The sequence below is a fragment of the Molothrus aeneus genome, chromosome 1 (genome assembly GCF_037042795.1).
Source record: "Molothrus aeneus isolate 106 chromosome 1, BPBGC_Maene_1.0, whole genome shotgun sequence".
Classification (NCBI taxonomy): Eukaryota; Metazoa; Chordata; class Aves; order Passeriformes; family Icteridae; genus Molothrus; species Molothrus aeneus.
Window position 1 is genome coordinate 132,136,721 of NC_089646.1, and position 26,415 is coordinate 132,163,135.

At 39.7% G+C, this 26,415-nt stretch overlaps 1 protein-coding gene across 1 annotated transcript in view; it reads right to left on the reverse strand.

Annotated features, from left to right (window-relative positions):
• Positions 1 to 4,713: 4,713 nt before the first annotated feature.
• The window catches only part of ESRP1 (epithelial splicing regulatory protein 1), a 30,235-nt gene continuing 8,533 nt past the window's right edge, over positions 4,714 to 26,415 (reverse strand). Inside the window, exons 5-14 of the mRNA XM_066547875.1 lie at positions 23,649 to 23,747; positions 23,492 to 23,546; positions 21,554 to 21,664; positions 21,335 to 21,467; positions 21,206 to 21,248; positions 19,606 to 19,907; positions 17,818 to 18,036; positions 15,718 to 15,916; positions 13,727 to 13,895; positions 4,714 to 4,804 (exon numbers count right to left, since the gene is read on the reverse strand). Coding sequence (XP_066403972.1) covers positions 4,714 to 4,804; positions 13,727 to 13,895; positions 15,718 to 15,916; positions 17,818 to 18,036; positions 19,606 to 19,907; positions 21,206 to 21,248; positions 21,335 to 21,467; positions 21,554 to 21,664; positions 23,492 to 23,546; positions 23,649 to 23,747 — 1,421 coding nt within the window. The remainder of the gene's footprint in view (positions 4,805 to 13,726; positions 13,896 to 15,717; positions 15,917 to 17,817; positions 18,037 to 19,605; positions 19,908 to 21,205; positions 21,249 to 21,334; positions 21,468 to 21,553; positions 21,665 to 23,491; positions 23,547 to 23,648; positions 23,748 to 26,415) is intronic.

Sequence of the window (26,415 nt, forward strand, 5' to 3'; positions counted from 1 at the left end):
GCTTTGGGTCCCCTCTCATGCCCTTCCTCCCAGTGAGGGGCACAGCCCAACTCTACCCTATTCCCAGCTCCAGAGAGGAGCTGCAAGGAGGTGACGCTGGGGAAAGCGGAACAGGGCAGAGGGGGGAGCATAGAAAAAAGACAAACTTTCTCCATGTAACACAATAAATTTAAATATAGTCTTTATGAAAGTATAATATGCATTTTCAACTTTTTTTTTCATATTAATTCCAGTTACCTTCATATTATAAATTCTTTACACATTCAAACACATGAGCTATAGCTTCCCATCTCAAGTTCAATCAATTCTCTTAACCTCAAGAAAGTTACATTGTGAAATTGGACTTTCATCTTTACTGATGGAGTCTCAGCCTTTCCTGCTTAAATAAATAAAATTGCCTCTAGCTGAGGACCTGCCTAACTGAGATAATGGAGATATTAAGGTATAGCAAAACTGTGAGATTTGCCAACTAATTTTGCAAAAAGAAAACAACATACACATTTCCCCCTTCTCTGGGAAACATTTCTAGTTTGTTTTCTAAACCATGCATACATTATAACAGGGAAATACTATTCTATTCAGCTTTAGGTTAAATTATATTTAATGTTGTAATGAATTTCAACAGAGACATATTGAAAAGGAATATAAAGAATTCAGTTCTGAAAATACAGAATACAAAAATTCCAAAACACGAGAGAGCTTGTGAAAAATAGCAAAATATATACCATCTGAGTTGGGAGCTAAGATGTACAGCTAACTTTACAATATCTGAGGTCAGGGTCCTAAGAAAAAAGCAGTATCATCACACAGATGAACATGTGAAGAGGACATCTTGTCCACATCTGTGCCTGACAGTGGGACCAGTTATACCAGTGCCAGTTTTGATAAGTACTTGACCAACCAGTCCCAAAAGATTACCAGGGTGGAGACTGTGCAGCCTGTCCAGGCAGTTCAGATCAGTGTTTAACTACTGCTGGTAGGAGAAGGTTTGTTCTGAACCCTTAATCCCTGCCTGTAACTCCATCCCTCACTTCTGTCCCATGCACAATGGGAAGAATTTATTCCTTTTTTCTTTGTTGCCACATTTTTAATACACTGTTCTTATGCCTCTCCCCAGCCTCCTTTCACCCAAATAAATAATGCTGATGCCTTCAGCAGGCCTGGGGAAGCTGTTTTCACATTGCTTCTCTTCACTCTGCAGTTTTTGAGCAAATTGTTGGTTATAAGTTTTTGCTGAAGTTTTACAGTTACCCTGTAGAGAATACTTGGAAAAATACAAAGAAGAAGCCCATTTGTGCAACCCAACGTGAAGTTTGTTTTTGCAAAAGCATTTAATTATTTTTGCATTCAGTTTGTGATTTATATTTCCAAACCTTTTCCAGCCTACTGCTTCCCATCCCCTCATTGTCTGTCTCTATTTGCACACTTGAGATATTCCTGCACAGTTAATAGGCAAAACTTCTATTCCCCCATCATTTCCCTAGTGGCTTATATAGGCTAATTTTCCTTATGCATAACTACTAATTTGTAATTGAGCTACATAATTAAAGGCAGAACCATTTTCTCAGAAGGAAAAGTTGAAAATACCATTTAAAAGTATCTTGCATCAATTAATCATGTTCATTGTAGTCATGTTTACAGAACAGTGATTTTAAAAAAAGGCCCTGTCAAATACTTTAGACTGTAACAGTATGAAGTTTTCCAGGATAAACTGTAAATCTAGATTACTATGGCTGGAGTGAGCAGGGGAGGGTTGCACCAAGGAAGGAGAAGGGCAAAAATCGAGGAAGAATTAAAGGGGGAAAGATTGAGGTTTTTTAATTATACACTAGAAATGAGACTATCACTTGCCTTATCTGGAAGACTTTTTGTACTTTGTCGCCCCACCACCCTCTTTTGTTCTTTCTTCCCTTGTACTTACTTTCAGGAATACCAAGGCACTGTTGTGGATTTGGGTTCATGGTCACTAAAAACTCCTATAGCACCACCTACCTAAAGTGCCAGTGTTTCTCAGTTCTGCAATATTTATTTTGAATGTGCCAAAGAACCAATCAAAATTTAGCCTCATACATCTGTTTCAGGGCTTCCTTCCCCCTTTCTTCACCACAAATGAGGATTTTAATGGCCATGGAAAGGTGCAGTGATCTACCCCAGTGCCTGAAGCCAGTCCCAGGGCAGGCAGGGAGACCCAGGGCTGCTAAAGGACAGCAGTTATTTAGGAGCATGTATAGCATCTGATTTCTCTGGTAAGAGTGGGAGCTGTGGTGCTGGGTTACTGGCATGCTCCAGAGAGACCAAGCTCAAACTACCAGCTCCGACTGACCCTCTCTCAGAGCAGACAAGGCACTGGGTCTTAACTACAGCTCACATTACTTTTCTTGCATAGAACACAGTCAAACACCAGGAAGGGTGGGGAGAGCATAAAGTGGAAATATGAAAGTAGGACCACAGGAGAGAGGTTAACTGCATTTCTCATTTTCTGAGTACGCAGTGTGATCAAAGTCGAAAATGCCTACTCCTGTAAGCCTTTTAAAATACTTGAGTGCATAGAAAAAGCCTACAAGATAAGAATCAGAGACAAAGCATTTAACATCCCACACATTTTTACAAAGTTACAGCATTTTTTCCTTAGATAATCCATTTTACATTCCTAATTATTTCTGCACTGTGTATAATATGCCTGCATATAAAGTTTACAGTGACTTCTTTTGCAGAGATTAGACAAATATATACAAAATATTTTTTTTATTAAAATGTCAAATGCAAAATTAGAGGTTGAAAAACACTTGAATTAAAAAACTATTTTAAACTGTGTGCAAAATTATGTAAAAAAAGAATTTTTTCCTATTTCAAAGAACAAAAGAGATCAGACTTTGTAGGTTCAGGCTGAAGAATTTTTGTGTTAAGAGCAGCTTAATACTTTATCAAGCAGAAACCCTCAAGGATTTGCACAATTTCAGCACCTGTGCTCTCAGGGAAGGGCTTAGTGGTCTGTGTGTGCATGTCTGAAAATTGTGCATGAACTTTAAAAGAGTAACAGATCCATCTGATCACTTCCAAAGTTGTGGTGGTTTTTCTCTTAAGCACAACTGGCTTGAGAAGCAGTAAAGCTGGAAACATAATCAAAATCTCCATCTAGGCTTGCTGTGTTTGTTCAAAACATCAGAAAGGGTAGAGGAATCTGCATGAAAGAGTTGTGCAGGTCACTGAACACCATGATAAAAGCAAATATTAATTTCTTGATTTCCTAAATTAAAAATCTTTACAGAAGAACCAAAAGCTTTAGTTTTCACCTTATGCACACACAGTTTTAATGACATTTTCTACTAAAGTTAAGAGTGCTTCACTAAGAGTATACATGAATTTATTCACTATTACATGACCTTTTATCTTTGGAGGTGAAGCTTTAAAATCAAGTCTAACATGGCAATGCCATTTCTATGTCTCAGAGCCTGTTTCAGCCACTTCTACTTTCCTGTCTCTGGGCCAAGACAGGCAACTAGCACTGCTAAGCTGTACACTGGCTGAAAACAAAGACAAACCCCATCAGTTTTTCCAGCTGGATCAGGAAGCTCCCTGATCTAGTCACTGGATGGCAACACAATAAATGGATGTGAAATGATGTAGCACAGTTTAGGCCAGAAGTCCACTAAGCAGCTAATTATGGCTCCCACTGTCAGTGCAGGGACAGGATTTATCTTCATCAATCCAGCCAAAGGCCAGCTTGTTAGAACAACAAGCTGAGATGGTCACTTATACACATGCAAAAGTAGCACACTTGGAGCAGATGACAGTGAGGTGATGCTGCAGGTAAAGGTTTTGACCAGAAGTAGATTACACCCTGGGCTAAGATGTCTGTGTCAAAAGGAGAAGAATTAGAAAAACCAGACAGTTTTGTTGCTATTTTTCAGACAGAAAGCTGAAAAAAGGAATAGAGGAAAGAAAGGGGCATTAAAAAAATCTAATAACTTTGTTAGCTACATATTTTTTTCAAAGACTAGAGATTACAGAAGCAGTTTTTGCAAATACATTTCTATATCTTCCTCTGAGACTATGACACAATAAGTCTCATGGTCCATCAATACACTGCCTTGCAGTTCAACTTGCATTTTTCTGCACAAATGCTTTCTGGGTGGCTTCACCCTTTGACTGTTCCTATACAGAAGATCAAGTAAATCAAACTTGAAAGGCTGAAGTGGCCTGATCAGAAAGCTCACAAAAGCAAGAGAGTAGCTGCTATTATACAAACTACTTCATTGCTGCAATTTTACATCAGTGTGAAGCTTAGACACTGGATTCTGTAGTTACCTAAGAAAGTGGCTTATTCTGTCTAACCAACACCTGATTTTAGTGCATTGCTAGGAGAGTAACATCATCTCCACACTGCTCCACAGAGAAAACTGGCTCTGAGAAGCTTCCTGCAGGCTCTCAGTACTCCTACTAAAGCTTAAAGTAGCATGCATTTGAAGCCCTGGGAAATATACAAAGCAGCAGCCCTTAAGATGACTGGAGTAGTTAAAATCATTTAAATTATGGCTTTCATAGGGTTTTACACATTGCAGTGTGACATTCTGGACACAGCAAAGCGTAGCCACCTTCTCAGGGCAGCAAATGACAAATTATGTTGAGTATGGTGGTTATCTGAATAAAACACTATGATACCCACAAACCCTATCTCCTGGGGCTTGTTATCCTTACCTTCACTAAGGAAGTCTAACTACTGCGGCCTTTAAATGCAAATCCATTCTTTGGACACTGTCCTGGCCACATCATTAGTGTGTACAAGTCCATCCTCTGCTGCATACTACAAACACAAGTTGAGATAGAAGCAATCAGAAGCCAAACTAGTGCAGAAGAGAGCCAGCAGCTGGCTGTACCTTTCCTAAAGTGCTGGGCAGATACCAAAGCTCAGGCTGCAGAATTAGACATTCACAATACTCTCACCACCATGGCATTAAGAGCAATTCAACAACAGAAACAGCACTGGGGTAATCAGCTTTCCCTAACAACAACACGTTTGTACACACAGGATCTTGTTGAAGACCACTGTCCCCAGACTCTGGCAGCCCCAACTGACTGACCTCAAGAGAGTGTCTCCAGGGACAAACACCTCCTGCACAGCCACACATGCCCAAAGTCTCTGAAGGAAAAGTTAACACGCTCACTACTAAATAGATTTGCATAGACCACTCACCCCTAAAGTTGTGCTGAAGGCTGTCACTGGCTTCTCCTATTTACTCAATAATTTTGTGAAAGTAAAAAAAAATTAAGAGCTCACTCCTCCAAGAGCTCATACTTGCTCAAAGCTACCTCAATAATTTTCCTTTATCTCCTGAGCATGGCATCAAGCACCTAACCATGTCCATTGATATTTCAATGCTGTTCCTTAGACCTAGAATAACCTCTCCAAACCACACCAGAGAGATAGCTCTCAGATGACCTCCACTTCTGTGCTCCCAGCCCAAGACTACAAAAATATCATGAAAAAATTTTGACTGGGCTCTATCAGTCGAATTTCGACTGGGCTCTTTGTGTCCTTACATTGGTGTTTCAATCCTTAGCTAAGCTGGTATTCATGAAGACTAAGTTTAGCCCAAAGGCTACTGGCCTAAGATGCTTTGTGGAGTCCTCCTCCCTCCACATGAGTCCTACAGTGAGTCCTAGCCTATATTGCACCTCCCTAAATTGAAGCTCATCTTCTTGAGTGCCTCTGTAGCTTCCAAGTCCAGTAGGCACATTTACCCCAAGCATACGTCCTCACTAGTTTTCAGTCTTGACCTCACTGAGTTCTCATTATTTGCAAAGCCCTGAGTCATCTTTATGCAGCAGAGTATGGAAGGGAAGAGTTTCATCACAGCAGGTAACAAGTAAATCCAGCAGCCAAGCCAGTCCTGGACATAATATATAGATGTTTATAGCCTCCCTGCAGAGAAACCTCTTCAAGGTGTTTCAGGAAGTGAATGAAACTGACTGAGGTTTAACACTGCTGCTTCTACAGGGAACAGCTGTCCATGCCTAGAAAGAAAACTGCTTTTCCTTTTTCCACAGGAACTGCTTATGATACTTGTTTATCCCCACAACTGTGTTCCTGGGTACCTTTGTGACAACATCTTCACTGGTGGTTCCACTAGATAGCAGAGATAGCCTGGTGCCAAGGACAACACTTGCAATCATTTTTGTCAATTTTGAGCCTATTGTTGGAAGGTAAGACTTTATGCTGTAGAGAACCATCTTGATACAAACTTATTACAACACCTCTCACTAATCATTTCCTGCATGCATTTTCTGTTACATTAGTAGTCATACAAATCCCTAAAAAACTACCACAGTCAATACAACTTGTACTACTCAGATTCTCAAACATAATACCCAGAGGTCAGCTTTTGACACTAATGAAGCAAAAAATAAGTCTTCCCCACCAGTGCACCATTCAGCTTTAGAAATTACAGCCATCACATGCTGTCTCCAACCTTTTTTTTTTTAATGTAGCTGTAGAGTAAGGATATGAATACATGGCAGATATGCCCATCCACAGTTTGGATGCAAGCTCTAGGTCAGTATCTGCCAAATTCATCTGGGGATGGAGCTCCTCACAGCTGCCAGCAAGGCAGCATTTGCTTCCATTTACTTATGGTTCATAGACTGTTTAGACACAGCATCTTTTGTGGTCAATGGCAACTGCCAGATTTTAAAGGTTAGGGCCACAAAGGGACAGGCTTGTCTTATTTGAAAGCAATATTAATGCCACAATAATACAATTTATTCCGGAGTAATAAAGAAAAATCTTTTATTATGCCCAAAATATTCAATCTGTAGATGTTGGAAACTTTGATATTCTTTTTCCAGTCTTTCATAGCCTTTCCCAAAGGCTAAGGGTGCTACCTGCTCTGACTCCTTAAGAGAAGATAACATATGAACTGTCCCCAGCCAATTCTATGTTCACCAGCCTGAGGGATGACAACCTCCCAGAGGAACAGCAGGAAGTGACTTAGAGTGGTCATGTCTCCAGATGGAAAAGAAGTCAATAGAAGACACATGATAACAGTGAAAAGTGTCTAGGCAGGCATACAAGACAAGTATTCCAGCCTGTATTCTCTAATCAAACAAGCCTCAGGAACAAATACTTGCATGTTTTACATCAGGCCAGATAGAATTTCTACAGTTGTTCTTAGCAGGTGTATTTCACTATATAATGATGCAGTGCAAGAGCTTGAACTCTTTTTATATCCATTTAGTTCTTGAAATCAAATATGATATGAAGCATTTCCCAATGCAAACCTTTTTTCCTTATGAACTGATCCCTCTTCTTGAATCTCATCAACAGGCGGATTGGATTTTTTCCAATCAGTATTTCTGAGATTGTTGTATTCTCCAAAGAATCTCAAAATAAAGCAATTAAGTTTCAGAAATCAGTTTTGGATGCAAGAAGTTCTCACATGTTCTAAAGGTTGATATTGGCATTCAAGCAGCATTTTTACACCTCGAGGGATCCCAAATATTCATCACTAAAATATTATGTGGAAACATTGAGGTTCGCTGTCTCTCCTGATTCGCTAACAAGTTTTTCCATTATACATTTGGTTAACAGATCCAATATCCAGAAGGAAGCTGTTTATATTACAAGTGGGTGTGAGTTGCGAGCAGTCAGCATACATAACCAAGCAGCTTTTCAGATCTCTGCCAAGTATCTTGCAGGTCCATCAAGAGAACCACAAACATACCCAGCACTATTTGCACATAGGAACAAATATGTGCATAGACACCATCTAGAGGTTTCAGCTCTCTCCCTGCAGATTTTCTATCCCTATTTTTCCTTTGACTTTTTTTGTGGAGTCCTCTGTAGTCCTGAAAGTTTTTTGTTTGTGAAGTACATTAACTATTGTCTGCTTTGTGACAAATACTGACAATATCCTTTCATCAAGCTACTGATTAGCAGCTTCTATTAATTTCAGGACTGTAAGGCAGGTCTTGATTGCAAATTCATCTTACTTTATACCCCTTACTCTAATACTCAGGGAAGCACTAGCAGTGAAAGAGAACTTGTCAGACTCATCCAGTAGTGTTTCAAGATTAAGTTATTTCCCCTCTTTTCAAGGCCTAGGAAGCTCAGCAGACCCAGAGTACCTCTGCAGCACCTCAAAGTGAGATCCTCTGATGGAAGCCACCAGGAGGAACAGAAAAAGTAAAGGACACACATTACCAAGTAGCCTTCAGAAAAACTCAAAATTTGACAGATAATCCCAGACTTCAGTGAAGAGCAGATCATTTCAGAAACTGGTAGGAATTTTCAAATACTCCTTGGGCTGGTATGGGGCATTATTATAATGTGCACATATACACAAGCTTACAGCATAATGTCTATAGCGTTCACTACTGGAAAGCAGCCCATGAGGAAATGCAGCTTCAGTATAAAGCTTTTTTAGAAGTGGTTCATACAAAAGTTAATAGTAAATTTTGTGGTATAATCACCAAAGTTGAAAGTTTTAACATGCTACTTTGTTCACAAAAACTAACAAGACGTGTTACTAGCAAAAGTATTTACACAGCCTGTTTCAAGATTGGAATGTTTATCCACATTTAAAGAAAGGCTGTATAACTTGACAAATAGTGGAAGTAGGAACACTAAACTAGGTCACCTGTTAATCAAACAGAAACATTTAGATCCCTGTGACTATATAATCATGGAGGAATATTACAGATGGTATACTCAACAAGGCAGACTTTTTAAAATTAAAAACAAAAAAACTTTCAGGTCCAAGGAGTCTTATTCCAAGATCAACCCAGCTCTATCCTTGGAAATATCCTCCTTCAAAAAACCCTCCTTCCACCTCTCCCTGGAAACAAAACTCCTTCAATACAGATACCTTCCCTACATTTAACCAGATAACCTGCTGCCCCCTCTGCCTACTGAAATCAACTTCCCACCTGGATAAGGCCATGGTAGCATGACAGCAATAAGCAAGGGGAATGGATCCAGAAGCTCTGCCACAGAAGACTGCAATAGTCTGCCCTGGGTAGTGCTGGGACTTCCAACACACCCCTGTTAAGGCTGCCTCTGAGTAAAGTGAAGCACCCAGCAATGTACCTTGGTGCCATGAGTAACCTGAGATCATTGCAAGTGTTTTAAAAAGCCACCTGCATGGATGACATACATGCCTTCAGGCACAACAGGCAGATCTTCTCTCCCACCACTGAACTGTGTTGTAAATAGACAAAAGGAAAAACTATACTCATACCGTTCTCTGCAGCAAGCTTGCACAATGCTGCTGTAACAATTAATCCCTCATACAAATCCAGTTGTTTTACTAGTTAACACAGGAACAGTCAGAAGATGACAGTAAGAGCTGGTACCTGAAAATCAAGTCATTGAGTATATTAAGGAAACAAAAGGAAGAAGTCCCCACCAGTCTCCATGGCAGCATTTTGTGTGGTGGGCTGAGTAAAAACTTGGACACTGCTACCAGCCAGAACATTTTAACAGATGCACCAGCCTTGAAGAAAGGTGGGGTTTGTTTGGTTTGGTTTAATTTAAATAATTTTGCTGTCCTGATATCCAGATAGCTGTTGATCAGAGCATTACTGTTCTGCTGCTTTCACCCACCATGGCAGTTTTACTAATTAAAACCTACAAATGAAGGGATAATGACAGCCTATGGAGGCATGCAACAATTAGTCTTCCCTGCTAAGGCACTCCTCCTCCAATGAAATATGGTAGTAGTTAGGCATCCCTGCTGTTCTAATCCTTGGCAAGCTGCATTTATTTTGAAAGAGAGTAATTAAGTGTCCCCCCCAAACAATCATTCTGGTGACAAATTTGTGACATGAACTAAAGAGTTAAGGTTATTTTGACAAATTCATGATGGAGAGCAGCTCAATAGAACAAGGACAGGTAATGAAGAGTCCCAAATTCAGACATTTAATTTAAAACACTTGAACTACATTTATAGGACAGCAACTAAAAGCCACCAATAAGCTTTTATATCCAGTGAGTCCATCACTGCAGATGTGATTTCATGTAATCAAAGGTGGCATACTTAGCATAAAAATAATAATAAAAACAAAATCACAAGAGTTTAAGAGATGTGGTCCAGAGTGTTGATGTGATGCTGTGAGTACAACTAAAAGAGGTTTTGTTTCTGGCTGCTGCTGTTCTCCATCTGTGACAGAACTCCCAGGCTAAATACACATATGGTTGTTTCCTAACCCAGTTCTGTCAAGTGATGCTGGTTAGCCAGACACAGAGATATGTAAACAAAGCTGCTGGCAGCAGCTCTGAATGGTATCGCCCACTTGTTCCTAGGTTTGCCAGTTTTGAATTCCCTGTAACTTAATTGTGCTTCAACAGGAATCTGAGCAATAACCAAGGTTAGAAAAGACTCACTTGTTTCCCATGATGATCATTATGGAGAATCTGATTCATCACAGAGAACAAGTGAGACTTTTTTCTAACCTTGATTATTGCTCAGATTGCTCATTTTACTTTTACACATACATCTGCATGTATGCATACATAAATATTAGTGCTATATGTATGTTGCATATGTATATACTCCTACAAGGTTATAATGTATGTACTCCTACAAGGTATAATGAGAAAACCCATACCTTATCCAGAGCAGGAAGGGACATAAGCAGACATGAGAACACTAAGACATTACCCTGTATTTCCCTGTGCAGCAAGTGTCAGATCATACCTTTATCACATAAAAAGGCCTTTTAACTCAAACCACTCCAATGGAGAGAACTGTACACACTGGCCCAACAGGGAGATAACCCCAGCTTAGCCACTATTAGACAAACACACTGGAACAGACCCACACTCTTGAGCAGTACCTGTATCTCTCAAGACAAGTCCCACAAAGGTGTGAACAAACAAATTTACCTACCCACCTTGGCTCAACAGCACAAGAATTTACCATAGGGGACAGAACACAAGAATGCTTTTCCACTTATTTTGAGTTCAAGGACTTCCTGAGCCAGGTGTGGTTTCTGTGTATTCACTAACTCACAATGAGTTTCCTGCCATGGAATTTAACCAGTTTGTTTGAACCTACACCAGGTTTCAGTTTCTGTATCATGTTTTGGCTATGAATCCTACAATTAAGAATCTCCTCTTTCCACTATGCTATTTAAAATACTTTTTTACTTTTTAAAAAACATAAATGTATTACTACATGTATGGATTTTGACAGATACTTTTGAGGCTTTGAAGGCACTGCTTAAAAGTGATAAAAATGGCATCAGAACTTAATAAATACAATAAGATTCAACTTTGTTTTAAAACTGTTTACCCTGTAGCAATAGCTTTCAAGTTTGTATACAGTAATAGTTTCTATAGGATGTGTTAGCAGTTGCCAAGTAATGCAGTTATTTCCAATGTACCTACAGCACCTAGTACACCTAGAATTAGATAAATAAAACCTCCTCCTTCCCATGAATCCTATTGTTCTTTCTTTCTTAAAAGCTTGGGACTAGGCAGAGAGCAAGACCACTGATTTGCTGTCAGAACATGTTGCCAGATATAATTACAAACTGAACAGTGATATCAAAGACTCACAGATCCTGAATAACTTGCTCTCCCTCCTTTTCATTAGGAGTTCACTAAAGCTATTTTAATAGCTTAGAAGGCATCCATTTCTTTACACCACTGGTGGTTTCATCACTAAAGCTGTAAGAGCATTAAGACAAGTCTGAGAGTTTCAGGATATCTGATAGGTACTGAAAACCAAACAAATATCTTCAACTTTCCACCATTTAAGTTGATTTCTGTGCAGAAAATGGAGTTGGACCATTATAAAGCAACTTGACCTTGTAAAACACAAGTTGTAGAAGCTTTTGGCAGAAGAAGTTTCCTTATTTCTATAAATATTCACCAGTTAGATTTATGAACCTTGTCTGATCATTGCCTACCAGCTCTATATTACTTTTCCTGGATGTGCTTTTAAATGGAACACTTAGTACAGAGGATACCCCATTCTTTCCTGCTGCACATACTTAATTTTTGACTTGAACTTCAGAACCAGAAAGCTACATTTAGGAGAGTTCTGATTGCTACTTCAAATGGACTCTATTTTTTGCACCCTGAACCAAGCACAGGAACTTGCCTGAAAAGCAGTAAGTATTAAAGAAGAATAAAAAACAAAAAAGAGAAACAAACAAACAAAAAAACCACCCCCAAACCACAACAAAACCAAATCCGAAAAAAACAAGTCAAAAACATCCTCTACAAAGAATCACTACATCTATTGGAGTATATACAATTGTCTGTAGATCAAACATTCTGGATAGAAAAGCAATACCTAAACACTGAATCTCACAACAAAGAAGGCAACTTGAGTCCAGAAAATTTTCCTTATTTTCTTTAAAAGGGCAGTATTTGTAATTGGCAGAGAAGTTATGTAATAATGGTTTCCTAAAAACAGTGAACAACTGCAGTTAGACAAGACTATAAAAAGGAGATTTTGGGGCTTGGGACTGATCGGTCTGTGACCAAAATCCATGCCCAGCCTAAGCAGCCAGTGATGAGACTCATGTGGGAACTCCCTCAGTGAGAAATCACTAGGGCCTGATATTTAGCCTGCAGTGACTAGTCTATTCTTATCTTAAGAAGTGTGTCAGTAACCACAGACTATTACTGCTACTATGTTTTCATGAAATATAGAACTGTTATTGAGAACCTTGTTTTATATTGCCAGTGCAAGTTTGGAATTTTATTTTTTCTTAATCTTACATTAACAAGACTGAGTTTGGTAATATCATAACCATAAGACAGATATTGAAGGCATTATAGAAAGTAACTCATTAGTGAAAGAAACATTTTAATAAAAAAACCACATCAGTCATTTCACAGACATATAGGTACAGTAATAAGAAAACCTTTGTTATCTTACAGGTATTGAAGTGCTCATATTGCTTAACAGCTTCCTAAGTAGCTATTTGGTCCCTGCTGCAGAGATAAAAAAAACTTGAGTTGTTGAGCAGATTTCCTAACAGAGAAATGGTTTATGGCTTAAAGGGAACATGGCTCCTTCCAAGGCCTCATGACTGCAGAGGGCAACAGGTATCCAGAGATTTTGTTCTGTAGCAGGTAGCTAATACATTCAAAAGAATCAAAAGCCCTTTGTGAGAGGTGTTGATGTTGGAAGGACAGGAAGAACACATGCCTCTATATGCTTTACATGTGCATTCAGTACAATATGTAGTCATAGAAGTAAACAGTTTCCATCATAAAGGTCAAAAGTTATTTTGTTACAAACACAAAGAGGCAGTATTTCAGAAGTTGCTAAGGCAGACCCCAGTCCACCCACTCTAAAGAGGGGCCAAGGGCTTCTTTATGGACATGGGAAAGCATACTGCACGTGTCAATTCCCACTGAGGGCATAACAAAATAAACTAGTGACTAGTAAGTTTGAAAGCAATGTTAGGTGAAACAAAAAAAATAAAAAATATCCCACTTAAATGTGTGTCCTAGGTTAAAACAAACAAACACACTAACCAGCCCCCCTGCCTCCCAAACATTGCTACCTGCAATAATCTAAAACTTGGAGACAATCCCTAGTTATCCTGAAATTGTTTCCCTGAACAAGATACCAACAAGCTGTTTGTGGTACCACAAGTCCTTAGTAGAGCAGATAATGTTCTTTTGTGAGTTTTGTGCATTTGCTGGGAATAATTAAAAAAAAAAAATAGACTTCTTTGTGGCTGCTTGGGTTCTCCTCTGCTTTACCTGGGGTAATAAGCTGTGTAGTTCATGAAGAGCTGAGCCCCAGCAGGGTAGTAGGCTGTGGAAGGCTGGAGTGTTCGTGGGTTCAGAAGCATGGATGGCTGATACAGAGCAGCTTCTGTTGGCACAACGGCAGCAGGAGCTGGAAAGGAGTAGGCAGGGGGTGAAAGGCCTGCAGGGAGCAAATGGAAAATAGATTAGGACCTCTGAAATTCCAGAGCTAATACATACACACACAACTGCACAGTACATCGGGAACCTTCTCATCCTTGTTCACCACAGAAAAGAAATGTGAGCCACCAATGCAAGTGTGACTACAAAGTGTTACACTTAGCATCCAGCCTACGGAAAAGTCAAAAATACACCAAAAAAATCACCTCTTGCACTGGGAATAGGGTACCTTTCTGATACATAGGTCAGTTTTGCTTTCCTAGGCTCATATTTTAATGAAGTCTGCATTCAAGAGCTACAAGACTTCTGCACAGTAAGAAGTAAGTTTCTGTGACAAAGATCTGTTTAACATTCAACAAAACAGAGAAGACTTTCATCCTGGTAATGCTTATCCCTTAATTAATTGACAGCAGAGTGAGAAAAGGCATGGCTTTGCAGCTTGAAGTGTTAGCATTAAATGAAAAAAAAAAATAAACAACCAAAAACCAAAAGTGTACTTTGTGCTGTTTCAGCAAGATGTTAGGCCCTAAATGAATTCTCACTGATGAGAGTTCACCCTCCTCCTTTGCTTAATGCTTCTCCTCCCTATTTCCATAGAAGTGAACATAAAGCTTTAGATAAAGTAAGCCTTTAATTTTACTATTCAGAGTTACAGCCAGCATCTCACTGTATTGTAAGATGTGGAATGACAGGGCCAAACGGCCTTATCTGAGGAATACATCACAGGCATTTGTAATTGGAAATGGGAACATTCACCAGTGTGTTTCCAAAAGTTTGTAACTCTGCCCAAGAACCTGTCCTAGAAACTGTCAGGTTACAACCCATCTGGAACAGCCTTCACATACAGGACTATCTACTGCTGAGATACCCATACTCAAGATACTTTTGTTGAAAGAAAAAAAACTCTCCCAAGGATTAGCTGAAGGTTTACTTGCACTCAAAAAAAACACCCCAAAGGAAGTTGGCTGTTGTATTGGCAGCTCTGACTAGCATGTAGAGGACTTTTCTGAAAAGATCTACAACCAAAAAAATACACCTGCATAGAGAGACACAGAGAAAGCTACTACTTGACTACCTTCCCATTTATGATTTTGGAAACAAAGTATTATTTTTCCCATAGGCTCAGATTTATGTGGCACAGATGCCTTAGCAAGTTAGCCCTTAAGCTCCTAAAGTATTTCCCCCAAAAGTTTGCATAGAAGTCAGTGTTCACCCTAGTAGGTCTGAGAATCAAAATTTAAAAGGAAATACAAATTCTGCAATTCTCTAAGGCAGAAGCCATGTGTATTTCACTCCCTCAAAGCCAACCTCCATTTCATATGAACAGCAAAAAGCAAAGGAAGAGTTCATTCAGTTGCAGTTCAAAAGGCAGAACACATGATTAAGTCTCAAAGGGGAGCATTACCTATGCTTTCTCAAATTAAGTTTTGGAACTGAAAAGGGAAGATCTCTTACTTGACATGCTCACCATGACAAAAAAATATAAGTACAGATCAGTTAAAATACAAAAAGGTTCTTTAAGGTCTAGGTAGGGCTTAGAAATTACTTTTCAGAATCATCACTCACCCCAACCAATTAAAGTTTCAAGGAGGGGAGGGAAAATTTGCCACTGGAAAAGCAAAAGTAGTTCTTCAGTCATAGTAATTTACAACCAAAGGGAAAAATAATGATTGCAAGCTGGTGATGATTGAAGACAAAAGACCTTATTTTAACATCCCCATCTCATAATGCTACCTAAGAACCAGGACAAGAGTCAGCAAAGCAGCTCCAATACCTACCCACACACAGTGTAGAGCATAGTGCAAGACCCAAGCAAAACTTACATGGTAACTTACATGGTGGCGGGGACAAGCCATTTCGATTTAAAGTGCCCCCCATTAATACAAAGTTCATCTCTTCAGCAGAACATTGAAAGACTTCAACATATCTGTCCTTCATAGTCTTCTTATGACACTTCTGTGCAGCCAGGAAGGCTCGATCTGCAGATTTCATCTGAATGAAAGCATCTCCTGATGGACGTCCCTACAAACAAGGCAGACAAAAAAGAAATGTAGGTTCCATGAGGGAGCAGAACAGGAATAATTTGTGCTGTTATAAGTCTCTTCAGTCAAATATATTCATCTCCAAAGTCAAGTACAGCCAGTCATCCTGAGCACTCACCAGCATGTTTAAGCTCTCCTCTCTAAAGTTTTTCCCACTTGTAATAACTTGATTGTATTTATTCACCTGTTTTGATTAAGCTACATTGTAACTTGTTACATCTATATCTAAAAAAAAAAAGACACCTATGGGAGAGACTGTAATTCAGTAGTACTTTGGTGCTTTGAGACCTGCTCTTGCAAATTTACTATGAATGCAGAATTGGAAGATCTAGTCCCTATTTATTACCTGTGATTTTTAATATTCATTATAAAAGTGCTCATTGCTAAACAATTTGTTTTAAATTTTATTTTCTGAAGACCAACATGGGCTGGGATGCTTTAGTAAAGTACTAACTAGCCTAACATTTGGTATGAGCTTGCAGAGAGGAAAAAAACCATCTTTATATGTGTAAATGAGTGGGATACACCACTGGGAGGAGTTATTTTAGCCACATGCAGCTGCTGATTTGAAGTAGCCAAAACTAGAGAAATCTGAAGCTGGCTCTAACTCAAGCCATCTCATTTTGGAGCGGACAACAACATTGTCAGCATCCTTTACACAGTTGTTTATGATTAGAGGATTGAAACCTGGGAACTTCGAGAAAGATAAAAACCTAGTAGTCAGGCAAAAGCAGTATTTGGGGAGAAAAAAAAAGTCTGATAGCTTTAGGCAGAGCAAGAGTAGCAGACAGCCCTTAGGGTTATATGCATACACCTATTTCCTTATCCAGGTTCTTTAATTAGTGCTGTCAAGGGCTGATACTACTGTAAAGCATTACTTGTGCTTCAGTATTTGCACTTTTCTTAGTCTCTCCCAGCACTACACATTCATTACAGTTTTTTTAGCCTTGTCTAGGTCAAGTTTCCACAGACACAGGAATGTCTTTAGATAGACAAGTACTGAAATAACTACAGTCCCTTCTCCATCCCCATATTCCTGAAACACAGAAGTCCTACTTGGGACCAGGAAGTATTTTTTAGTTTTGGTTGACATTCAGCCTAAGCTAAAACAATTTTAGAACCATAATTTTTATACAGTTTTTTAATCGGCTTGTTCCACTGAACCACTCAGAGCATCTCCATGGAGTTAAAGGATTCCTCCCCCTGAAGTCACAAGAATAGAAAGATAAAGATCACAAGAATGCACAATCCTTTGTCTAAATGGTTTTCATAGAAATTGCTTCCATAAAACAATGGCAAAGATGTGACACTTTATACACATCAATGAGCTGTTAATCTTGGTGCTTAGCTGTGACTGTTTAAAGAAAGCAAGAACACAGGAAACCTTCTGACTTTTGACATGGGAATTCCTGTCTCTAGAAGGCTGCAGTCACATTTGTCCTCAAATATACTTGTGGCACATTGTTCAGCAAGGCAGGGACAAACCACTCCTTTGAGAGCTAACACTGCCCACTCTTGTGTTTTGATGGCACTTCTCACCAGGTACGAGAGGAATCATGCACGCTGTTGAGCAAGACTCTTCACTTCAAGCCTCCCACAGCTCAGGATCATGGCTGCTATTCTGGGAGCACCAACCCCTCCAAGACTGGCTTAGCTTTCAGCACATGTCTCAGTGAAAGAAACTACTCTACAGCAAATGCAGCAGTCTGCACAGCAGGGTTCAAGTCATCTATTGCCAGCAAACTTTAAGAGGAGAGCAGGAGGCACATTAATACAATTACTGCTAGTCCCAAAGGTGCTTCCCTATGAATATCATCATCAGGACTGTATTCACATGTACAAGCATTTGGCAGAGTGGCTAGAAACACGTTGCCTACCAACCTGGTGATTTAGAACCATGTGAACTCCATGGGTCCGAATATCTGTAGAAAACTCTCCCAGGAACTCCAGAATGTCCTCTATAGTAGCAGCATAGGGAAGACCACGCAAACGTATGCAGTCTCTGATGTTAGTGGGAGGCACAAATTGTTGAGGTAATACTGGAAGAATTGGAGGTGTTGGGAGAGGAATGAGAGGTGTGGAAGAGTACCTGTTCAGCACCTGTGCAAAACAAAAACAGATTACAGAAGCCTCCTTACTCATTCTTCAACCTAGAAGGAGTAAACACAACCCCAATGCCACCTGTTTTCACTCTGGGCAGTATTTTAAGATACAATGAACTAGTTAGAAATATTAACTGCAAAATATCTGATTTCTAAGCACTGTATTGTGGTTTAAGCTCAGAATCTATCAGACTTCTATAGTCATTCTATGATAAATAGTCATGCTATTGTTCTAAAAAATTTTTGGGTTTTTCTTTAAAAACAGTTTTGTTTTGGGAAATTTACTTGAACAGATAATGCAAGTCTCAATAGAGATCTTAGGACATGAAACCTGTATATCTACAGTATTTTTATTGTGCAACTATCCTAAAACATTCTACCATCTACAGTCTTGATGACACTTCTACCCAAAAATATCTCCTCTGCAAACCTTTAGGAGAGTTTGGGAACTAGAAGCACATTTCACTACCATACATCTCTAACTGTGCCTGCCATAGTCCATTCAAGAAACATTAGGAGCATTACCAAGTCACAGTACCCATGACACTTACACTTTGAGATTTCATGTTAATAATTATAACAGCAAAAACCCTGTCTGGTGAAAAGTTGCCTGAATATTCAATCCTGAATATTAACTACTGAATACTAACTACTCCTGAACTCTCTCTGAGCAAGATGAATATTTATTTGCATTTATACAGCTATCAGAAGGTTTTACTAAACAAAACCATATGAAAGTACTCGAGAAAAATGCAATGACAAGTGAGCACTGTGGCTCTGCCTTCTAATCACTAATGTCATCTTTTAAACAAAGCACTGAAATCTCTACATATTAGGGAGAACAGAGCTGCATAATTTCTTGGATGCAATGACATGGCTACAATTTGCATCTCAGATAACTTCTAGGCATGACTCTAAAAGGTATCTACCTCTACTGAAGCTCTGCAAATATTTTTGGAGCCTTTAACAGTCCACTCAGCTCTCCTCCCTTTCCCTGACAGCTTAGCTGCAATTAATGGTCCACCAAGCCCTGTTAATGCAGACTCATCACTTTGAAACTCCTATCACCCTCTGCCAGGTAGCTGTGCATCTGCAGAAGATGGCAGAGATCTGCCCTTAAAGACAATTTGTAGAATTCTTCAGATACATTACACTGGAGAGGACCACTATATCAAAAGGCTTTGCTTTTTTGTGTCACTGACTAAAGATAAACCTTTTAGCTCAAGATTTGTTGCTAAACACTCCTGAATAGATAATCACTGGACATAGTCAAGTTCAGAATATATAGTGTGAAGCACAAGACCCACATCCACATTTCACAGAGCTATTGGAAGCCAAAATCCCAAAGGTTTGTATATGATTGAGAACGCCCCTATACCATAAGATCTTACATTTCAAGGGAGCAAAGTCTCCACAGAAATTCAGACAATACTCATTTCAGCAAGAGTCAAGAGTGAGAAAAGGTAAAAGAAGCTTTCAAGTCAAGGCCCAGGATGATTGGCTTCTTCTACTGCCAACATAGAAGTTTGGACTACAAAAAGCCAACATTTGAAAGGTTTGCACCTACCTGCTGAACTTCTGCTGCAGTGCTCCGGAAGAGTTCAATGTACCTTTTCCCCAGCAAATCCTTGTGCTTTTTCAGTGCATTTTGTGCATATTCCTCACAAGCAAACAAGACAAAGGCATCTCCTGTTGGCCTGCTGTCAGGGTAAGTGACAAACAGGACTCCCTCCTTTCCTCCTGTTACAGGGCAGTGCTGGCCAAAGAAAGTCAGCACTTCTTCTGTTGTTACATTGAAAGGAAGGCCTCGCATCCTGACAATCACTTGGTTTTCTTTTGACAAGAACTGTGCAACCTCATTGGAAGTACCTTTAACAAGAAAAAGTACAGAAGCACTTCAGTCTAGTATATAAAAATCATGTTACCCCATCATTTAGAGGAGATTGATGTTTATTAAAAGGAAAAATAGGAAGTACTTGCAACATTCAAAGCTCAAGGAAAGCAAAATCTGTCAACCTCTTGTGTGAGCGGGACCTGTGCTATTGTTCCACTTGTCTAACTGTGGAATACCTCTGGAATGCTCTGGAGCCATAATATATGGCAACCAAGTCACCAGATCATTGTTCTGGGAAAGAAAGCTGGAAGAGCAGATTGAAAACAGCTCAGGGATTTCATCCTATATCAACAGAACTGTCAAAGTCTGACAATTCTACATTCAGTACCTTCAAAAGACCAGCGGTGCTAATAACACAACCTTATTCAAAGGTAGCTGCTAACCAAATTCATATCTTAATACAGTCCTTTCACTTACAGCTCTCTTATTCTGCAGAGTTTGGTTGTACCAGACACACCATTCTTCATGAATGTCACTGTGCAATGTCTTTCCTTATCTTTCCTTCCAAACCTATCAGTTAGCTATGGAGTTGACAGCTTAACAGCATCTCCCACTCTGAAGCCTTAAGCTCAGATCTCCAGTTAGTCACTTACAAACCTCAGCCCAAATCTCAGTCAGGAAGCAAAGAGGAACTTAAAGTAGTATTGCAGATAAAACAGCTCATTGGCTCTTAATTCAAATTTTATATGCTTGCAGACAAAGGGGAAGAAAAAGAGATTAAGAGAGAGCTTGAAGAGCAAATTTTGCAGCCTCTCAATTATCAGCAAATATTTCAAGATTCCCCTTAAATAAGTATCTCCCCTAAATCCTCCCCCTTAAGTCTGAGGCAAAGATTTCATTTGAAGAAAATCAGTTCCATAAATCCCTTGTATTTACACTGTGATATCTGTTTGTTCTTACATGCATGCCTCCACAGCAACAGCAGTTACATTGTTTTGAAAAACTACTCTGGTTTCATTTTTTCAGCAATCAATAGCATTTAGATTCCCACTATCATGAAGATGACCTAACAAATTAAGTTCATATACAAGATCACTTTGCCCAATCAAATCCTGATTGACAGGCTGCTTGAAAATGGCAAGAATGTGGAAGAGAGGCAGACAGATCATGGATCATCTTGGACTGCTGCTAGCAGAATACATAATAATCAATACACCAGCCAACTTCTTGTTCAAAGACAGGAAAAGGGGCCACATTCAACAGGAGCATTTTGCAGCCAAAAGTTAGAGATGCTGATGGAACAAAGCATCCCTTTTCATCCCCTCAAAATTACCTCCTGCAATTTTAAGGAAGTCTTCACCTGTTGCCTTGTATACCTAAAGGAAAAAAAAGGAACACGTGATTGGTGTGTAATTTGCATTCGTTTCAAGAAGAGGATTTCAAAGCCCACCATGTCACCCACCTCTATGTATCGGTTCCCCATGTGATGCTTGTGCCTTTGTAGTGCTAGATCTCTATGCTCTTCGCTCACGAACCTCACAAGAGCCTCCCCGTTCCTCCTACCTTGGGCATTGAGACAGAGTGCAGCACCTCCTCTGCAAGATTTAAATCAAGAGATGAAACTCCATGACCTATGCAGCTGAAGAGCCACAAAGGTACAAGTAAATTCTTCACTACTCACTTGGCAATATTTAGACCTTTGAAGAACCTCGCTATGTCCTGGTCAGATGACTGCCATGGCAATCCTCTTGCACGGATAACAGCATTGTCATCCACAAGTTCCATCTTGCTGCTGCAGGCACAGAAAGAAGTGGTAATGCAGAGACATCTGCCATACACCAACCTGTCTGCTTGTCATTTATACTCCAGGAACAGGCTTCTGTCCCTGCTCCATGTCTGCTGGATAGCAATGCCAAGGCAGTGAGGCCCAAGTGCCACCAACAATTGAAAGCCCCTGTACGAGTCTCTCCAAGGGACAGTTTGCTTTGTTAAATTGCCCCTTTCCAAGTTCGCCTTTCATGCTTTACCACATTTACTCTTTGAGCTGTCATCTCTTCAATCATATTCCCAGTTAATTTCCCTTTCCTGACATCATTTGCGCTTCTCCATTATCTGAAGAGGGTTACTGGTATAAAAATCAAGTACCTGCAGTTCCAATCTAGCTAGGTAGACATTGAAGCAGAACAATTAGATATAACAGACATTACTGCTTATTATTTCTACTGTGACAGTGTATTAGAACCAGTCACAAGCCAAGACCAAATCTGTTCAGGGCTGTACACAGCACACAGAGGACTCTGGCCTGAAGAGTCAAGGGGCCATCACTGTGCTATTAGAGACTAACATAGCTAAAGGCTACATTGGCTGCTTAGCATGGGAATAGCTTAGCCACAGAAAGCCAGATTTAATTGGTCATTACTACAGTCCCTTTTGTTCCCCTATTTCTTCAAAGTGTCAAGTTCAACAAAACCTCACAGCTACCCAAGCCTGCCTTTCTGGTTATCACAGGAACAGCTTTTTTGCACGAAAGAGCTTAAGTGATTGATTAAGTAGATGAAGTGTTGTTCAGTAGTAGAGGACTCTCGCATACAAAAGGGCTGTGGTATGCCTGGTGGGTCATGTTTCTCACTCACATTTTAATTTCTCAGGTGGTCTTTCTGTAGATATCTGTCTCAAACTGCTCCCCCTTGCCTCTGAGTTCTGTACTTCTCATTATCTCAAATAAAATGTGAACCTTCCACTTCATCCCAGAATTTTGTTAGTGAAAAGGAAAAAGCTTAGAACAAGGCTGAACATAGCCTCTGAGCTAATCTCTCTGGATACCGTCTACCAATGTTGCATTTTTTCTTACTTTTCACTCAAAAGTATAAGCATCATCTACCGTTATGACAGATCCTTAATCTGAAAGAGGGAAGTGTTTGTGTAAGATGGGAGTATAAATAAGGTCAGTTTAACACAAGTATCTTGTGTTATTGCAGAGAAATCATTGAGAAAACCACTGAGAAAAATCTGTATTTACACACAGAAAAAAGGCAGTTATACTAAAAAAAAAAAGCCCATAATCAACTACCCAAGCAACAAAGCAGGCAACAAAAGCAGATAAAGCTTTATGTTTAAAACATATTTGGGAATAAGAATCACCATAGATTAAACAACTGAGTGGTAGCACAGTACTCCTGGCATGATATCTTTATGAAAGTGTTTCTTCCCTATTAAAAAAATTCTGTATATGCAGTACCTGTGTAGTAAATTGCAGGAAGAGTGCAATAGCTAGTAACTAATAGGGTTATTTCTGAAACACTGCTTATTCTTTGTTAATAGCACAACACACTTAGTACCCATTATAAGCACTTATTAGCAGAACACAGAACTCTCAGCAGCTAACAGGCAACACTGAAGCCTAACAAGAAAACAGGTTTGCATCTGATCATAGATTGCCTGTTTCTTTTCCCACTTGAAGGATCTAATCAATTCCCCTAGCAGTGGGAAGGTAAATAAATATAATGGTAACAGCTATCAGCAAATTAGGAAGAGAGAAGTACAGCTGATCTAAACAGTAACCTTAAAAAAGTGGTGGGGATTGAAACATGTGCAACAAGAAGAGGGAGGAAGTACTTACCAAGGCCCACTTTCAAATTTGTAGTTCACCCTTTCTGGATCTGAAAATCTGTGATCTATGAAACAGAGCACAAGTTATTTCCTATTTTGTCAATGTACAGGACAGGCAGCAAAACCAAAGAAGGAACAAAGAAAATTCATTCATCATAATCACTTACTGTATGGTTCAGATATTAATGTTAAAATAATATTCCCCATATCTTCAACTTGAGAGGCTCCATAGGGAAACGCTGGACTGCTCTTGTCAAGATTTAAATCTTTTTGCTGGAGTTAAGTCAATCATCACCAAACAGATTTCTAATTGGTTTCCTGCTACAGCAACATTTCCATGTTGTCCTTGTATGTTGCTTCTCAGGGGAAGATTTAATCCATCTTCCTGCTGGGATACATTAGCTGTTCTGCCTTGGCCTCTAGTTACTGCCACCTGTGGGAGTGCAAGGTCACTAGAGAAAGCGTCTGGGGACAGGAGACCCCATAATAAGGACATGTATTTAAAATGTATGTTTGACAGATACACTGATGCATGTGGAAGAGACTGGAGCCCTGTGCTCTTTAATTAACGTCCTCTTTAATCTTCAGGGGAAGATTTGGGGCAGGAGAAGAAGCAAACAATCAACTAAAAGCTCCAGAAATGGAGGGATATACCACGTACTTTTTGACCAGGTAAATCCCAAAGCAGAGCAAGTATCTCACCACTTCAACAAAATTCATAAGTGACACCTTGTCTAAACCTTGCCTATTAGAAGTTATAACCCAAGTTTTGTGCTGTTGCACAGAAGCATTTTGAGAATCTGGTTAGAGTCACCAGTCATGTGTTTTGTCAAGAGGTAAAACAGAGCCCCACAACCCATAGCTTCAGTCCAAAGGATTTTGGAAATGACTGCAGGAAGCATCCTGTCCCAGGACAGCCTTAGAAAGATTATTTTTTTTTCAGACAACTGTAAACAGTTTACTATGGTATCTCCTGTTTTCCATTATATTTGCTCTCCAACACCAAGCTACAGGACTGCAAGATTATTTGCAATTCTACTCCATTATTCATTAAGCAAATTTTTAAAAAGGTCTTTTTCACTCTTTTTCTTTGAGGACTGAGGGGTAAAAAATGTAATCAAGAACAGAACAAAAATAAGGAAATCTGGGAATAAGTGTTTCACTTTTTACTCCCTTTATCAGTTTGCATCAAGACTTCAGAACAAAAATGAGAGTTTCTTAAACAAGACCCATCCTAACATGGAGGTACAATAATGCAACACACTGAAAACAGCCAAGGGCACCAATTACTTGTCCACATGCCCCCCAGACTACATTAAACACATTTCAAATGCTCCAGAGCCCTCATTATGATGTCCAAAGGTTGCTACATGGTCCAAGATAGCATTCCTATTTTAGAGGAAACCTGCTTTCTCTACCTAGAGCTGAGCAACATTTGAGTTGTCAGATGCCTACATGAAGTGCAGGGAACAGAACAGTTTCTGTTGGAAACAAACACCCCATACTAGCTTTGTTGTATCATCTCATCAACAGGTGAGCCAGCACAAATTTCTTTGTGGGATAAGGTCTTCCCTATTATTCATAGGATGACAGCAAGACATCCTACAGAAACAGATTTTTAAAAAACTGTTGAACAGTTGTCTTGTTGCAAGTGAAAAATAACTTGAACTGAATTAACGCATTCCTCTTACACAGCAAGGAAGGGAAAGCTGTTGTGCCAACAAAATACACTTCAGGCTAACTTGATTTTGAAGCTTTGCTGGTTTTTAAGTGTCCATTGGAGTATGGAATGTGAGAGGATGATGCTTAGTCTTAGAAGAACATTTGAAGCTTTAGTGAATTATCTTAGTGTAAAAACCAGAATACTTAAACCAGTGATTCCTCCCCTCCAACTGCTGGACTATAAATAGTTTCCTAGTTATTGCCTTTACCTCAAAGAAGGTACTAGGAGGGGGAGGGTAAAGTACTAAGGAACATCAAATAGTTTTCTTAAAAACCAAGCCAAAAAGCCTGAGCAACTCCAAAGCATGGTTTAAGAGATTACGACTATTTATGACAACAAAAAATTTCTTAATCACAGTCTCTCTTCCTAAGCTTTAAACAAGCTCAAGCTCACTACCTCCTCTGTCCCCAGAAAGGGGGGGGTTGGAAAGAAAAATAACCCACAGACTGACAGAGAAGGTGCCTAAGCAGCACCACACAGATGTTTCTGGGCACCTTGTATATCAGAGCAGAGTAGTGCTCCTCCTCCCTTTCCTGACACTGTTCCCCCTGTAGCACCTAACAGCTCCACACTGGGCTTGTGCAGAGCCTCTGCTGTTCACAGAGGGAACCAGAAGCTGCTGATGGTGCAGGTGTTGGAACCCCAGTCTTGCCTGACCAAGTTTTATGAAGATTTTGGAAAAGTGTTTCCTCTGTCAAAAGTCAAGAGACATGGGGCAGGAGTTTCAATAGTTATTCCAGCAGGGGACATGCATACACATGTGCTTGGCTCTTAGACTGTGCTGTCAGAACTGAAAAGGCATTTCAATATTTCCTTTGTGCTGAGCCAAAGATCCCTACAAGTGATCAACATTTAGAGAGGGGAATGAGCAATGTGAGAGGGGCAGGAATTTGAAGAGAAGCCATCACACAAGGAAAAAAACAAGGACTCCACCCCATAATATTCTTCAGTGAAACTGTTTTCTGAAAACACTAGTCCACAGGAGAAGCAGTTCCTGAAAATGCTCTAGTGCCAACAAAAGCTGGTAGCAGTTGTCAGACACAGGGAGTCAGTTGTGCCAAACTCTAGAGAAATATAAACACAGTGGAGAGGAGGAAGTAAGTAATCAACATTATTGCAGGCATAACCTCACACCTTCACCTCTGATTTGTTAGAAGCACAGCTTTTAGGCAAGACTGGAGAAGAAAAATGATCATTTTCTGCATGTTTAA